Source organism: Procambarus clarkii, chromosome 52 (genome assembly GCF_040958095.1).
Source record: "Procambarus clarkii isolate CNS0578487 chromosome 52, FALCON_Pclarkii_2.0, whole genome shotgun sequence".
NCBI classification, from domain to species: Eukaryota; Metazoa; Arthropoda; class Malacostraca; order Decapoda; family Cambaridae; genus Procambarus; species Procambarus clarkii.
In genome coordinates, this window is record NC_091201.1 from 21436760 (window position 1) to 21455185 (window position 18426).

An 18426-nucleotide genomic window follows, 5' to 3' on the forward strand; every position below is an offset into this window, starting at 1 on the left:
GCCCTCGGCGGTGTGTACTCGCCTAATTGTGCTTGCGGGGGTTGAGTTTTGGCTCTTTGATCCCACCTCTCAACTGTCAATCAACTGGTGTACAGATTCCTGAGCCTACTGGGCTCTATCATATCTACATTTGAAACTGTGTATGGAGTCAGCCTCCACCACATCAATTCCCAGTGCATTCCATTTATTAACTACTCTAACACTGAAAAAAATTCTAACGTCTGCGTGCATAGTCTGCATTGTTCAAGCTGCTTGCTTCCCATCTTGTGTGTCGGCAGGTGGTGCTCACTACTTCTCTGGAATCTGCTTGGGCCCTGGCTCTTAGGTTGTCTTCGCCTGTTTGCCCGGTGATGTTTGCAGAGTCTGCGGTTATGCAGTACCTGTAGGCAGCTTCGTCTGTGTCCGTCTTGTCGGACTTGTTAGTCCTCCGGGGGGGGCTTGTGGTGGAGCCTTCCCGGAAGGGTCATGCCAATACTTGACGTTCTTCCATCATGGTAGGTCAGTGGTATTGATTTGGTACCGGTGCAGTCTTGATTTGCACCGGTGCAATCTTCGATGCCATCTGTTGGGCACAGGATAGCCCTGTGCGCCGTTTGGTGATCGTCAGGTGAGTCGGCCCTTTTGCAGTTCGTCCCATTGACAGGGCGATGGGGGGAGGCTCGCTCTTTTCGCTCGTGCCTGGTTCCACAATTTGTGGGCGTTTCAGTTCGTTTCACGCGGCCTGCAGTGGCGTTGATTGGCCCTTCCTCTACTGGGGGGGTTCGGGGCTGGTGGGGAAGGCATCTTCTCATGCGCTCTGATGGGTCATCTCAGAGTGGGTTCGCTTGGGGTCTTTGTGGTCGCAGTGACCTCGTCCCTTAAATGGGTTCCTGCCTGTTTCCAGTTCCGAAACGGGACTGCAACACCCTCAGGTTCATTCTGGACTTGTCCTGTCTGAACCTGTTGGTTTAATGCCTCTCCTTCTGGATGACTCTTCTGTCCTGGGTCCGTTTTCTGTTAGAGCTGGATACCTGGATGGTGTCCCTGGACTTCACGAACACCTATTGGCACGTCCCGATTCAACCATGGCTCGGGGACAGGCTCGGTTTTGTAGTGGGACGGCAGGGCTCTGCTTTTGTTGCCATCCCTTCGGATTGAATCTAGCACCTCGCATTTTCACACACCTTACTCGGATCGTGGTGACCCGCCTGCATCTTTAGGTGTTCGGGTTCTGGCCTTCCTCGACGACAAGCTGGTGTGGGGCTCCCAGCCAGTCCGTGTGTCTGCTTGCCAGGGGCCTGTCTCTTCCCCAGCTCGCCAGGTTCTGGTTCCTGGTGCACTGGCGGAAGTCCTATCTGGTTCCCTCTCTGGTTTGGTCTTGGCTGGGTCTTGTGTGGGACACTCGGACCACTTCCTTGTCTCTACCTCCAGCGGTTTTGCTTCGGCTGCATTCTTGCCTTCGCCTGTATTTGAGGGGCTCCCTGGTCACGCAGTCATTGCTCGACGGTTTATGTGGGTACCTGAACTTTTCCATGATGGTCTACCCGCCGGGTTGGGTTTGGGTTCGTCGGCTGTTCTGGTTCCTTCAACCTCTCTCGCGACCTCTGGGTTCGAACTCTGGGGGCATTGCATTGGTTGCTGCATCGCTGGCTTCCTCTTCGGGTTTTTCACGGTACAGTGCTTTGGCTACTACCCGAGCCCTCGTTCGATGTGTTCACGGACGCGTTGTCTCTGGGCTGGGGTTTTATGACCAGTGCTCACCAGGCCACCCAGGGGCAGTCGGGTCCGTCCTTCTATCGAGCTCACATCATGATGCAGGAGTTCGCAGCTGTGTGAGTGTCACTCCAAAGGGTTTGGGTTGCTCGTATATTGACGATCGGGCACCATTCGGTGCCCGATCGGTGTTTCTCGGTGGTTCGTTGTCTGAACTGCAGGTGGTTCGACGTGGTCCTTGGTTCTTTGGGGCTGGTCGCTTCGGTTGACTCGTCTGCTGAGTTCTCGAGGTTTGGCTCTCCTGGCGGGTCACGTTCGGGGGAGGTGGGGAAGGGATGTCTAACGTCCTGGCGGACAGCCTGTCACGGTTCATTTCCCTGTCCACATAATTTACGATCGACGCCGACTCGCTCAGTTGGCTCTGCCGGACGTTCGGGTCTCTGGAGAGGGATCTCTTCGCGTCGGCGTGGTTGAGGCATCTTCCTGTATACGTGGCGCCCTTCCTTCGACTGCGAGACCGTCGGGATCGATGCCTTCAGGCAGGACTGGGCTAGGTTGTGTTACATGTACCTCTTCACCCTCTGTTCAGCTGTTGCTCCAGGTCCTGGCTCGCTAGGAGACTTAACTGTGGAGAGTTGTCCTTCTGACTCCTTGGTGACCGGCGTAGCCTTAGTTTCAGGCACTGCTTCCTTTGACAACCCTACTTTGGTCTCTGATAGGGTTGTCTTGGCCTGTCTTTCATGGTTGTTTCAGGACCGTCATCTTATGCCGAATACTGTCGCCTCGTATCGTGCGGTGCTGGCGCAGCCGCTGTAGCTTGCATTTGGCATTGATGTTACTTCTGCTCTGTTCTGCAAGCTGTCTCGTGCATTGTCTCACCGCCGGCCAGCTCATGCACCACCTGAGCTGTCCTGGTCGTTGGACCGGGTGCTCTCTTTTTTTCTCTTCTCCTCGGTTTGTAGTGGCCCCTTTGGTTCAGGATTGTTTTTCTAAGGCTCTTTTCCTATTGGCATTGGCCTGTGGGGGGGTTGGGTCAGGGAGCTTCATGTTCTCCTCCGGAGCAGGGGTTTCTGCTCTTTTGGTCTTGGTGTTCGTTTGCAGGCATCTCCTTCTTTTCTAGCGAAGAATGAGTCTGCTACTTTCCGGAGGGGTCTTTGGGTTGTTGATGCTTGGTTGGTCAGGCCGGTAGTGCATCATGTGTTGTGTGCCGTTACGGCTCTTTGCCGTTATCTGTGCGCCACAGTTTGGGTGACCAGGGATGCGCTTTGGTTGTACTTGGTTTCCTTCTTCCCTGTTCCCGGGTGCGGGTCTCCCAGTTGTTTGCATGGTTTTCAGGTCTAGCCAGCCTGCGGTCTATTCTCATACCCACGACGTTCGCAAGTTTGTTTCTTTGGGTTGCCGTGTTCGGTAACATTTCTTGGGTTGACATTCGGGCACAGGGTTTTGAGGTCGAACAGGGTCCTGGCCACTTGCTACCTTCTCAATGTTCTAGGGCCTCATATGGTTTGTGTCGCATTTAATCTGTGGTTGCAGCCATTTGTCTCGACTTTGAGTTGAGGAGCGAGGGCCGACTGCCTCCTGGAAAAGTCCCCCATTTTGTTTGTCTTTGAATAGTTAGTTCCAGTGAGCCGACAGGACTCTCCTCAGAAAACCAGCGTTTATTGTAATGAAAAGCCCTTTTCTGAGAGACCTGGAGGCTCACTGGCAACCCTTCCTCCCTCCGGTTGGTGTTTTTTCACGGTTTTGACATCCAGCCTTATGAACTGAAGGGTGGGTAGCCGGCGTGAGGGTCTGAGGCTCCGCCTTTTCCATTCCTGGGAAGGGGGAGGGGGGTGGCGCAGACTGCAGCACAGCAACTTGGTGACGTCATGCTAGTTTGCTTGTTTTCATTTGCGGAGTTTCTGTCCACTCGTTCGACTCTTTTTAGCAATATTTTTACCAAAATATGGGTTTATTTTGGGGCGCCTGATCCAGTCGATGGCAGACATAGAATGCTTCCAACCACACGGGGGTTTCTATAGGCCATTTCTTCCCATGTCTCTCTGAGGGGGTCAGGTTCTGGCTCGTTGTCCCCGGTAGGCCTAGAACTCCATGCACATTGACTAATGCCAGAAATCTAATATATCCATATCAGCCTGGATACCTCCAAGGAACCTCCGGATCTCACCCAGAAATGGCGTTTCATTACATTCAATGCTGGTTATTACTGTTACTGCAATATATATATTTGTTACTGATCAACCAGGCTGAGACTCATACGTCAGGCTGGGAGCAGCTGCATCCAACAGCCTGGTTGACCAGTCCAGGAACGAGGAGGCCTGGTCGGGCACCGGGCCGTGGGGACGCTAAGCCCCGAAACCATCTCAAGGTAACCTCGAGGTTATCCCTAACATATCTCTATATTATTTTTTATTGACGTCATTTCAACACATATTGACCTACAACTTTCATATATTCGAGTCCGAATGCCAAGCAATGTTTATTGAAACATACAAGAAAATTCATTAATGACTACTACCATATTCATTATCGATAACTTCAACTTCAATTATCTCTAAAACAGGAATTTCAACTTTGTGACCTATTAAAATATTCAGTTTCTGACCGATTCTCACCGTTTTTACATATTACGTGCAAAGGTCTTAATTCTAAGATTTCTTTGTTTTGTTTAGTCATGAAGCCATAACGTTTTGAGTTATAAATCTTTTGCTTCTAAATTTTGCACATATTTGGATGGCCACATTGAAAAAATGTTTTACAGTAAATTATACTCTCAAACAATATTTTTCTACAAGGAACATGAACGTTATATGCCATTCTGAGACCGTAATGAATAAAATAAGAATTGGTTACATTTTAATATTTTTATCACTAACTCGAAATTGTAATTTTTTCATATTTTTTCTTTTTATTGTTTAACTATTTTTCTGTTCATGGTATAATGTTGATCCACTTGAAGAAGTTGGAGCATTTATCATGAAGATATTACTCAGAAAAGAAATTAGTGTGTTTGAGAAGTTTTGGTGCACCGTCACCGAGCCCCCTTAAGTAAGAGTCATGACAGTATTTAGAAGTGGTTCAACTTAAACACCGTATAATGCGTAACAGTAGTTTATTTTCACTTAACCCTAATATGCTTGATTTACTCTTGATTGGAGATTGATTACTCTGGATTGGTGTCAGCAAGGCTATGATCTCATTAGTGAGACTCTTGATGCCTAACTAATCGATTCCGATTCCGATCTTAACACGATTGAGAGCTAATCACTAACACGGCATACCTAATAGTGCCGGTGTGCAAAGGGTCACAGTAGTTCCAAACACGATACTCAGGCAATAATCATGCACAATAAATCAACAATGGCCCTGTCAGTGGTACAGGCAATATGCATGCATAATACTTATGTCACACAATAAATAAATGTGTGGTGTATGTGAAGCTCACGTTCAGTGACAAGTGTAATGTTGTGATACCACACATATAAACACGTGTACACCATCGTATGGCTTGATTTTCACCTATACCTGTTTCAAGTGTTGAGAAGGTGAGAACTGTGGTTGACATCTCAGATCAACACACAAAAAGACACTTTAATAAGAAAAAATCTTATACTTACAGGTAGGCTAGCGATGACCATTCACTCACTTACGGTCATTCTTACAAACATCCTCGTAGGTGGCCTGACAGCTGGTCTTGCTCGTTACGACGTGAGAGGATTAGCTGACAGGCTTTCCCAACACGACCGTACTTTACACAGCGGGGGTACTCGAAGGAGGTGTGCTGCGTTTCTTCACCGACTGCAAGTGGTATCTTATGTAGACACACTTGCAGGTAAAACACAAACACCCCAAAATCACACTGGCACGTGAGGTAAGGGTTTGGCAGGTGGTGACGTTACGTAGTATAATGTGGGTGGAACAGGCGGCGGCTAGGCAGCTGGCGGCTACACGTGCACTCTGGACTTCGAGCGCCGGTGGTAGCGGCTACGCTATTACACCATGCAGGTGCCTTTGTATAAAGTCACACAGAATACTTAGGCGGTGGCACTTCCCTAGGTCACTCTAGGTCACTGAGTCACTCACGGGTGATTTCGATCTCACTTTGTCGCTAGATGTTACTTGATATCAATCTGTTTCTTTCTGATGATTCAAAGCCCTTTTGTCACTCTTGAAGGCTTCTAAACAACATAGTCACAGTCGCGATTCTAGGCGAGCGCTGATATATTGAAAAAGACGCAGAGATTAACTTGACGGTAAGTAACGAATGGTGTGTTCTACTCCTTTGGTCGATAGAATAGAATGACACATTAACCACGTACAAAGTTCCTCACGAGAATGCAGGTGCAAGGGGTTGCAAGGACCTTCTTGGGGCACAACTGCCAGGCCAACAAACTAGCCAATGGCGTTGCAGCAAAGGTGCCAGATCCAATGATGTTGACCCGTACTTGATGGGTTGAAGAGTGACGTCATGACCACGTCACGGATCTTCATCGCCACAGTTGAGATTGACCCCAAAGGTCATGCTTATCTCGCCCGCCTCGCTGACATCCCCTCTTCCCACGCCTGCACCTTACAACTGTGTATTCCATGACTTTCATTTGCTACGGCAAAATTGCTTAAATACCCCTTTATGTAATTACTCCCTAGGCATATGACGGCCACTGCGTGATTCATATATTCCTGGGCCTGTGGGCATTCTACGGACACCCGACATGACAGCTTTCGATCCAGGGGTATACGAGATGGGCCTTGTGCACTGCTTGGTGCACTGTGCACTGCTTGGTACACTGTGCACTGCAACAAGACATTTAAGTTAGCTGTGGTAGAATCTTCAGAGACCATTCTCTCACACTGTATATAAATAAATAAATATATAATAAAATAATAATATTGTAAGAGCATAATAATTCAAATTATAAGTACCACAAATCTTTAGTAATCGGAAAACATTCGCGTTCGTCATATTTAAGTATATGGTGGGAGTAAGCAGATAATCTATAAGGTTATGTAGGTAAATTTGTGAGAGATCAATTATTGGGTAAACTTCAGGAATAACCAGATAAACTGTTGGAGTAAACAAGTAAATGGGGAAAATGTGACTATAAACGGCAAGAGTAACCAGGTTGTGGTTCATAAAATTGCAAATTTGCTCATTTTTGGACTCTCCTGGTAAGAATTTTGGCTACCCCAAATACCCAGCTAAATCGAACAGAGGCGGACCCCCTATATGATTCTGTTTACTGAACATAGACAGTACTCTAAATAGTATTATTTTGTTCTCCATATTTTCCTTTGTTCTACAGTATATAAGTTGTGTTATTTCGTTCTACAATATATGAAAGTTTCTAGGCTGACAATTTAAAGTATTTATCACTATATTCAGACCAATAAGCTGTAATTTGTATTGGCAGGTCTAAAGTAGTGCTAAATATGACCTGGAGTCTGACCTTCGCCAGCAACATGGACCTAACAAAGAAAGACTGTAAATATAAAGAAGATTGGTATTCCTGTGTCAGCGCCACTGTCTGCATCCTTTATCACAAAATAAATCCAAGCAATATCAACCCGCAGAACTTAGGTAAATAGTCTGTTGTGTATGTATGCACCTAGATGTTTATCTATAAAATTGACAAAGAAAAATTCTTAAAGACTGAAACTTCAAGAACAAGAGGTCATAGATTCAAATTAAGGAAACACAACTGTCCAAAAATACATTAGACAGTTCACTTCTGCAATGAGAGTAATTATCTAAGTGTAGTTACAGGATGAGAATGCTCGTGGTGCCCCGTCTTCCCAGTACTCTGTTGTATAACGTTTTGAAACTTCTGACAGTTTTGGCCTTCACCACCACCTCATGGAACTGAGTGGTAGACAGTTGGAACAAGCTCAGGGAGAAGGTGGTGGAAGCCAAAACTGTCAGCAGTTTCAAGGTGTCATATGATAAAGAGTACCGCACTGGGAAAACTGGACAATACGAGTGTAGCTCAGCTCCTGCAACTACATTTAGGTAATGACAAGTGGGTAATTGCGTAGATGTTCTCATGAAGTTGTGGTTACAGGGTGACCACTGGCTCTATGCTCCATCTTTCATCTTCAGTAGTTTAATTCAACAACTCGATTTGAGTTAGCATTGAATACTTTATCTGACATGTCATCTGACATTTCTGTAATTCAGTTATGTATATGTGTGTAATTACCAAAATAATTTTCTAAGTGTAGGTACAGAGTGAGAATTATGCTCATGGTATTCCATCTTCCCAGTATTATTTATTATATGATGCATTGAAACTACTGATGGTTTTGGCATCCATTGCCTTCTCAGTTAATTAGTTTTAACCATCTACCTCTCTGACTGCAAAAGAGAACTTGCTTAAATTTTTTGGCACCTTTATTTCTTTATCTTGAGTCTATGACCTCTTGTTCATGAAGTAGCAGGTTTAAAAAATTCCTCTTTTGACTGTTTTGTTGATTCATGTTACCATTTCGTGAGTAGTAATGATATTGTCGCTTTTTCCCTACTATCTTCAAACCTTTGCATGTTTAATGCCTCCAGCCCCTCCTCATAGCTCATGTTATTAAGGTCTTGGAGCCATTAAGTAGCATGTCTTTGCACTCTTTCTAGTGTACCTATGTGCTTCCTAAGATATGGACACCACATCTCAGCTGCACTTTTCAATTTTGGTCTAACAAATTAAGTTTCTTTAATATTTCTTTCTTCAATGTTTCTTTAATACTATAAATGCTGTTCTGAAATTTGCTAGCATAATAGGCTCATCTTAAAATGCCCTTTATTTGGTTTTCTGGTGATGGCTTATTATCCTGAGCCACTCTTGGCTCACTTTCGACTTCAATAGTTTTTAGTACAGTATCTTTTCACATAACGTATTGGTCAAGTGAGACCTGTTTTCCCTATTCCAAATACCATAACATGACATTTATTTATATTGAATTCCATTTGCCATGTGTTGTTCCATTTATCTTGTCTGTGCCTGTAGATATGGTGGCTATCGTGAGCTAAATGTTATCAGTGTTTGAAGGATATTTACATCCATTATTTATTGTGGCTTATTGTGTTGGGCCCAAGGCCAAGCCTCATTCCTCCCGGTTCGGTTGTTGCTCCGGGTCCTGTCTTGCTTGGAAGCTTACCGTGGAAGAGTAGTCCTGTTGGGCCCTTGATGGCAGCCCCAGCCTCAGCCTCGGTTTCAGGTGCTGATTGTTCGGTGTCCAAACCCGAGGGTCTTCCCGCGGCACCGTCTCTTTCAGCAGATCGGTCTGGTCCAGTACGTAGCTGGTTCGATCTTCTCCTCCGATCTTTGCATCTGTTCTTTTTGACACGGGTTTATCACCATCATTATGGTGATCAGGTGGCTTCATTGATGGTGACCCACCTGAGGGTTTCGTCTCTGTGGTAATACGAAGTTTCTTAATTGTCGGTCCTATCGGCACTTTTTGTCTCTTCATAGGTTGTCTTCGATTTCTGATCGAGTTGTTTTGTCCCTTTCTCTCTTGGTTGTTTCAGGACTGTCATCTTATGCCGAATACTGTCGCCTTATATAATGTGTCGCTGGTGGAACTGCTTCGGCTTGCGTTAGGGAAGGTTTTCACTTCTGCTCCATTCCGCAAGCATTCTCAGGTGTTATTTCACCTCCGGCCTGCTCATGCCCCACCTGAGCCATTCTGGTCGTTGGACCAGGTTCTCTTTTTTTTTCTTCTCAGTTTGTAGTGGCCCCTTTGGTTCAGGCCTGTTTTTCTAAGGCTCTTTTCTTGTTGACATTGGCCTCTGGGAGTTGGGTCGGGGAGCTTCATGCTCTCCTCCGGCATAGGGGTTTCTGCTCTTTTGGTCCTGGTGGTCGGTTTGTTCGTTTGCAGCCATCTTCTTCTTTTCTGCCGAAGAATGAGACTGCTGCTTTCCGGAGGGGTCCTTGGGTTATTGATGCTTACTTGGTTCAGCAGGGAGTGCATCTTGTTTTGTGTCCGGTTACGGCTCTTCATCGTTACTTGCATGCCACGGCCCCTGTGGCAGGGGACGCGCTTTGGGTTGACCTGGTTTCCTTTCTTCCCTGTTCCAAGGCGAGGGTCTCCCCTGGTCGTCTGCAGGATTATTCAGTCCAGCCAGCCTGCAGTCTATTCCGTGCCCACGACGTTCGCAAGTTCGGTTCCTTCGGCTCCCAGGAGCTATGCAGGCTGATATGAATATATTAGACCCTGGCACCAGTCAAGTGAATGGAGTTCTTAGGCCTACCAGTGACCACGAGTCAGAATCTGGCCCCCTCAAAAGGCACGAGGAGCTATGTCCTATAGAAACCCCCGTGTTGTTAGAAGCATTCTATATCTTCCATCGACCGGGTCAGGCACCCAGAAAGGTAAACGCCCCAAAACAAACCCAATATGCTTAAAATTATGGCTACTGTTGGACAGAACTCCCACAAAAGAAAAACGAGTATGACGTCACAACCGTCATTGCGCCACTGTCTGTGCAGCTCCTCCCTCCCAGAGAAGGGGAAGGGGAAGCCCTAGACCCCCGGTCGGCTATCCATACCCCCAGTTCTGAGGCTGGATGTCAAAACACGCAAAAACTGCTGACCAGAGGGAGGGAGGGTTGCCGGGGAGCCTCCGGGTCTCACCCAGAAAATGGCATTTCATTACAATCATCATTGGTTTTCTGGTGGGAGCCCCTTCTCCTCCCTGGAGCTACTTAACCAAAGTTAAAACAAAAGAACGTTACCTAGTAGGCAATCGCCACTCGCTCCTCAACTCGAAGTCGAGACACCTGGATGCAACCGCCGACCCAATGAGACACATGCCTAACTAGGGCCAAGAACATTGACTAGGTAGCAAGCGGCCAGGACCCAGCTCCACCTACAAAATCCCCGTGCCCGAATGTCAGCCCAAGACCTGTTACCAAAGACGGCAGCCAGAGCTTTGTTTTGGGATTCCTACCTTTCTGGGTGCCTGACCTGGTAGACGGCAGACATAGACTGCTTCTAACTACATGAGGGTGTCTATAGGCCATTGCTCCTCGTGCCTCTCTTAGGGGACCAGGTTCTGGCTCGTGGTCCCCGGTAGGCTAGAACTCCATTGATTGACTGTTTACATGGTCTAATATATACACATTAGCCCGGTATAGCTCTGGGGAGCCTCTGGCTCTCACCCAGAAAATGGCGTTTCATTACATTCAACGCTTGTGTTTTGCAAGGAATTTATTTTCGGGACACAGTGGGAATGTCATATTTTAAGGCCAAATAGAACGGTGGTTAAATAAGAGAAACATTTACATTAACAACCACAAAAACTAAACTTTATATACTATTCATTACATACCTTCGTATCTCCCATTAAATTAAAATCTTGGTGAATTGAAGGTTAAGCAAGATTTTTCATGCTCTCACAGTGGCAAAAAAAAAAAATAATAATCAGGCAAACTTCTAAATTCAAACCCTTTCATACAAGAAATAACACAAACTGGGACACTAATAACATGTACACGCAGATTTTATTAATTAATTATGAGAAAAATGAAGGAAAACTCCATATAAGAAGATGTTTTACTTTAGAAAAATTAACTGCACTGCTCTGAACTTCTCAAAAATAATATATGAATAAAATGGTTTTAAAAGAAAATTTTCGAAGTCGGTAAACAAATACTTAATAATCATAGTATTTGTAACTGTTCAATGTTACTCAAAACTTCAAATTTCAATACTTAAGCTGGAAACATCTTCGACTCACTCAACTTCTCACATTTCACTATAGCAAAACCTGTACATTTCCCCACCACTGGAAACTGAAGCATTAAAGTTAATTGACTATCTAGTGCACTTCCATCCTGCAACTTCCCTTTTTTCCCTAAAAAATAAACTTGCATCATTGGATGTTATACTGGGCCCTATTTTCCTCTAGGCAAACCAAATCAAAACGAATTCTAATGACCCTTTGACGGCTACATTCACAATACTGGACAACCATCCAAGATGCGGAACATACGTGTAATCTTGCAATACGCACTACAACTCATTAAAACTAACACAAATGTGAGAAAAGCCTGGGAATTAGGATGGAAGCGTTCAGTTTATTTACTTCCACCCGGCATCCATAACTCATTTTCACATTAACTTACAACTAACAGCAACACAAAAGTTGATTCTGAATTGGGATGTTAGACTTCCACTGTCACTGCACAATTTCCTAATGTCCTTGAGTCTTATGGTTAATATACACACTGTCAAATCGCAAATGCAGCTGGCGAAGGCAACATTCCATGCAAGATGGTAGATCACACCTGTATTCACCTAATTGTATTTACCTAATTGTGCTTGCTCTCCAACCTGTGGGGTTGACCAGGTGACAATCAACCATTAGAAGTTTTCACATCACTGCAGATGTGGATGACAGGAACAACAGGTGTGGGATTTTACCAGATAACAGCCTCAGTAAATGGGGAGACAACAGGTGTAGGTCACCACAGAGGATGGATGGCCTGGAGCGAGGCTAGCCTGCCTGGGAGTGACGCCACTGGCTGGGTGTTGGGTGTGTGTGTGTGTGCGTGCGTCACGTCCCGCCAAGATAAACGAGTAGGCCCACATGTTCACCATTTTGAGACACAGAACTTCGTCATCCTGTAAGTGCGCACTTTATCCCGCAGAATATGCTCCCCTTGACATATGTGAATAAATGATGATAAAGCACTATAAGTGGTCAACTACCCCAAAACAAAAATAATTGCGCCAGATTTAGCACTTTTTGAAAAGTGTTTAAAAAAACTTATCACACAAAAAACACACCAAATCTATGTTTCGTGAAAATAGGTTGTAGTACATTCCACCAAGTTCAGTTAATGAATACTTCAAAGTAATCAAGGAATAACCCAATCTAGTTTTAATATTTTCATTCAAATGACACATATGCTCAATAGCTAGTAAATTACAAGGTTTAAGGAAAAATAATGGTAGATAATGGCACGAGCAGGTAAGGCTTGCGAGTGTTTACCGGAAACTAAAGTTAGCAGGATCCCCAAACTGCCGTGTAAAGGTTACAAAGCTTGAAAGCCGTACCCTAGATTACGAACTCACAAAACCTGTCCTTACTTTCTTATTCACAGTATAGGTATGTTTCTTTAAAACCAGGGTTTGTACAACCCATATGCAATTATTAACCACTCCAAACACAAAAATGACCACGTGGAGCCGGTACTATACTTTTGCACTGGCGGGACTCGATAAACAATCAAAGTACGTGCATTACATTTATTTAAACAGGAAAAGGAATAATACACTAACAAGGAAAACTCTCAATTACCAGATTAACGAATACAGTTCCATTCACTTGGATATAAATGGAGGTCAATAACCTCACTCAGTGAGACGAACACACAGTTGTTGGAGTTGCAGCCCCCCCCCCCTCTCTCTCTCATGGAGTGCAGGAACATTAATCACGCGAAAACGCATGGGATAACTTTTACACGCAGAATCATGTTCATTTACTAATACATACTCTCAAACACAAATGAAAAATTAACACAAATAAAACAAACTGGTATTCTGAATAAGAGAAACATTTGCATTAACAGCCACAAAAGCTAAACTTTATATACCAGTCATTACAGTGTCTTTACCCTTGGGGTAAGTTGAAGGGCTGGGGCTTTCCGTATTGCCCCAGGTAGGGAAGTGTTATTGGCAACCTGTCCTCTTAAAAATAACGTCGCTTTTGGCAGTTTAACCGTATGGCCGAAATTGGACGTAATATGAAAATGAAAAATAAATTAAAATAAATTTGGGATTTTTTTTTCAACAACAGTAAGTTAAGGGTCCTCTGATAGATTAGGTGGGCAGGAAATTCTCATAAAGTTTTAAAACGTTATGAAAAACGTGAATTGAAAGTTTCTTCTCCTAGCGTGTCCGAGTAGGCCGGATGACTCAAACAGAAAACGGAACAGTACATCAATTTTGTGAGTCGATTTCATTTCAAATTACGTCCAAATTTGGCCATAACGCGCATACGAGCCAAAAGTGACGTTATTTTTAAGAGGACGGGTTGGGGGGAATGAGTGTTAACTACTGCGCTGTGGCTGACGTAGTCTGCTACCTATGTGACAGCCGACATTTCTCTCTGGCTGCTAGTTTGCTTGAGGTGTTGTTTCGGGAGCTTATTCTTTCTTAATTTTCGGACATTTTCATATATGGATGGAGGAGGTCTGCTTAGCTGCTTATTAGGCCAGCCTAGGCTCCTCCTCCATTGCACCTGAGGTTTCACCCCTGCTTATGTTAGTCAGTTTGCCTGTTTACAAACAGGGGGGTCTTCTGGCTTAACTGGCCACAATACCTTGGCTTCCCGTATGGAAGACGTACCCTGTGGGCCCTGGAAAATCCCCCATGAACTTGGTAACATGGATCCATCAGAGTCCACTCTCGCCTTGTGTAAAGTTGACGGTTGTTCTTCGTCCCTGTCTCTGGGAGACAATCACCCCTTTTACCTCTGCCATGCTACTTATTTGGACTGTGAACCCTATGACCCAGAGTCTTGTGGGACTTGTTCTCTGCTTGTGCTTCCATTTATCCATTCTCATCTGCGGATGAGAGGTGTGGAGGTGGTCGCCTATGGGGTATAGGACGACTGACCACGTGGTGATCGACAAACACAGAAATGGGTATAAAACGGGGAAGACAGTTGCTCACCTTGAGCTGAAGTCTTCTGAGGACAGGCAGAAGCAATGCGATGGCTTCTCAGGGGGCGAGGATGGGGGAGGTCCAATGGTAGTTGGCCAATATGGGGTGCTGGATAGTCACAGTCAGGAGGTCGTCAGTCACAGGTCCAGCTGCAGTCAGGTGCGGTTCTCGTCTGCCCCCAGGCGTGCTCCGGGGAGATGAGCAAAGTCACTGTGCAGGGCCGCCGTCCACCAATCAGGAGCACCTAGCATAAGAGATATTCCCTCTAGCGGGCACCTTGAATGTGGTTCCCTCTACACTCCCCCCCCCCCCCGTTCCTATAAAGTAAGGGGTATATTTGAAACTTAATTTAAACTTAGTATGTCCTTTTGAAAAGGACCCTCCACCCGCTTCACATTGAGGGGTGGATTGGTATATATGACAACAGAAGAAAACGTTTCTGGTTTAACTAAAAGAAAACATCTAACAATTTAAATACAGTATGTGCTTCTTTGTGAAATTGATCATGATTACTGTACTGACACGGTGTTGGTTGATCTAATTGTTGTGATTGAACGAGGTAGTACTATTTTTGTGCACTGAACTGATCATGATTTATTTACACTACACTGCAGCCTTTTTTTCTTTCTTTCTTTCAAGATTCATTCCTAGGGATTCACCCTTGTAATGGTCCTCACACCTAAGTGCTGCTCCTTGGTTATGGTTCCTTCCATGACAGAGCAACACTTTCCACACATCTCACCCCCAGGATCCCAAGGGAAGGCAATTGGATCTATGCCTTCAAGAAACTGACTTACTGCTAATTTTTCTTTTACTTTCTTCTGAGGACTCCTTTTTGAATTGTTTTAAAATGCCATGCTTCCTGTAAGAAATTGGCTCCTTCCTGTGGTTCCTCCTGCTATAATTACATTTCCCATTGAGCAGCTCCTGTAATCTAACTTCTCCCTTAAAATGATATGAGGAGACACCTTCATGTCTTTGTTCTAGAGTCTTAATTAATCTTCCTGAAGGTTGGATGTTTAACAGTCACTTCCTGATCCTGGCTTGTTTGTGCAGTAAAGGCAAGGTTCTGAAGTGCCACTTCTGTCCAGCACTGGAGCACTGAAGGAACTTCACCCAATGTGTTCCCACCTAGCGCAGCCAAACTCTGCTGATTATCCTTGCCCATATCTGCTGCTTCTGCTCCTGAATCCGATACAATAATAATGTCTGAATGAGTACTTTTTCCTAACCCCTTTCCTGAAGGTTGGATATTTGTCTGGGCAGTCTTCTGCCCTTGATCAGGTTGTTCTACTAGTGTGGGGTCCTGAAGTGCATTCACTCCTTACACTCTAGCATTGCAGATTACCTGATTAAGCGGTGGAGGCATTCCTATCGGTTGATGGCGAGTTTGAGCATCCCCTAGCATTTGGTTCTACTATTGTGTTGGAGCTTGAGCCGTGAGGGGGCGGGTCTGTGTCAAAAGATATGGCATTCAACAAAGGAGTCGTAATCTTAAGGCGAGAGATATGGTGGATGTTGTCTGCTGTGACTGTAGTGTTTGTGTCCTAGCTGGTGTCTGGAAGCCCTAGAGGTGTTGGAGTTGGCTGAAGGAGATTAATCTTAGCAACATCAGGGTGGTTACTCCTCTGCTAGCACAAAAAAGGGGTTTCTATATATAAAAGCGTTTGCCTGTCTTATGACTATTTGTGGAGTTCATGTGATTCTTTGTAAGACCTTAACCCCTGGGGATGCTCTTGTGATTATAGCCTGCAACACGCCCAGGCGCAAGAAATAAAAAAAAATCCTCATATAAAATGGTTCATTTCTGTTTCTTAACCACTTGGGCTGAACGGTAAAGCGACGGTCTCGCTGTATGCAGGTCGGCGTTCAAGCCCCGACCGACCAAGTGGTTGGGAACCATTCTTTACCCCCTCCCAACCCCCGGTCCCATCCCAAATCCTGATCCTGACCCCCTTCCAAGGGCTATATAGTCGTAATGGCTTGGCAATTTCTCCTCATAGTTCCTTTCCCTTACCTGACCACAGGGCAAAAAAGGCTCTCACACCTGGGAATGTTGCCCATGATTTAAAAAAAAATGGCATCTGTTTACAAGAGCCCTGAGGAAGCTGAATCCTGTGTAGCTGAGGGACTTTTAAATCTTGCGCGGTACTCTAACACATAATAGCTGTGGTGCACAATTCCATGACAGTTACTCACCCCAGCTATTGATGTGTTGTGCATTTTAAGGGTTAATGTCATTTTCACTGCCCCTTTTACCATAAATCTTAGTGTCATGTGCAATTTGATGATATAGTTTGTAATGTTCTCATCTATGTCATTAATGTATATGTCAAAAAGGGCTGGCCCCCAAGATGGAGCCTTGCAGTACCCCACTCACCACATTTCTCCAGTCAGACTAATTTCCATAAAGCATTACCCTTTGTTTTCTTTATTTAACCATTGCTTTATCTATTCCAATATTCTACCATTCATTTCATATGCCAGTAATTTCTCTACTAGTCTTTCATGTGGTATCTTATCTATAACTTTAGCAAAGTCCATGTATACTACATCTACCAGAAGTCCTTTGTCTGAACAGCTGATTATCATTTCCAAAAATGTGAGTAGGTTTGCAAGGCAATATCTATTTTTAACAAATCCATGTTGCGTTGATTTTAGAAGACTGTTCACTGTGAGATGGTGAATGATTCCCTCCCTTAGGATTCTCTCCATGAATAAGTATTTAATAAGTCGATTCTCAATGTTATACACTTACAAGTAGGGTTTAACTCACTGTTTTCTCTCAGGTATAATGCTTTTCAAATTTTTAATCCTAATGTGAAGATAAAACAACAATTTGAGTGCTTATTGGACTTTATTAAAGAATTTATGTAAAATACCTTACTCTGTCTTTCATGCCCACAGAATTCAGTGTCTTCCTGACTGCGGACAAGGCAAAGCAGCGTCTCTTCTTCTCATCAGGTTTAGCACAGCTAAACGACACAGTAACGAGAGTAGAGGAAGACAGCCTAAAATGTCAAGAGTACATAATCTTGGCTAAGGTAGGTTTAAGTGCATTGTGAAAAATGCTCACCTTTCTACTGTGATAAGCTTATGTACAATATGGCATTTAAACTGTATATATTGTCACATAATTACCCTCATTATTCATGATTTTTTTTTATTTATAAAAGAAACCACAAAGTACAAACAGAAAAGCTACATACAAGAAAACATGAGTACATACATGATACACAATACAGGATACAGGAACACAACAGGCAAAAAACCCAAACATAAGAATAATCAAAAGTGAAACATACAAGATACAAAGCATATAACAAACCCCAACATGGGCACAGAAGACAAGCTAAAAGCAGTACAGGACACAAGGCATTAATAACAAAAAACAGAACCACACAAGGAACCGTAAGTACAAAAAATAAACAAAAAACACAAAAAATAAACAAAAAAATACACAAAAGGCACAAACACATGCAAACGACCAAAAGGCCTTAAGAACACAAGTACAAAATATGTACCACCACCACACTAAACACTACTACATCAGCACAATAGCACACCAGCCACACATACTACACACAGAGCTGGAAATATATAACCACACAGAACATATACAGAAAGACACAAACACGCAAAAACCGGAACACGCAGGAACCGGAAAACAAACCCCCCCCCCCCGTCCCAGACACACAACCAAACCCCACCCCACACCCACGCACCCAGGCGCAAGTAACCCCACAACACACAACAGTCAACGAGGAGGATATTTCTCAGGAAACTGCCACGGCAGATACTTCCGTTTGTAAGCCTCCAATATTAACTACTCCAGTTCGGTAGGTAAGCGGCCCTCACGACACCGCTGGTACTCCATATTTTCGGGAATCTCCACATCTGGCGGAAGCGGTCGCGCCCAACCACGGTCCACAAAAGACGAAGAACCCGTCTTGGGCGGCATGGACACTTCCGCCGAGGAAGCAGGAGACACCGGAATAGCAGGCGGAGGCTGCCGAGGCGGCATCACCGCCCTCGACAAAGCAGGAGACACAGAAGAAACGGCCAGAGACGT

The 18426-nt window shown here is 44.7% G+C and overlaps 1 protein-coding gene across 1 annotated transcript in view; it reads left to right on the forward strand.

The window, feature by feature from the left end:
- Nucleotides 1–18426, forward strand: part of LOC123763674 (integrin alpha-8) — a 293676-nt gene that overhangs the window by 79675 nt on the left and 195575 nt on the right. Inside the window, 2 exon segments of the mRNA XM_069304445.1 lie at nucleotides 7104–7270; nucleotides 17262–17398. Of these exon segments, the coding sequence (XP_069160546.1) occupies nucleotides 7104–7270; nucleotides 17262–17398 (304 nt within the window).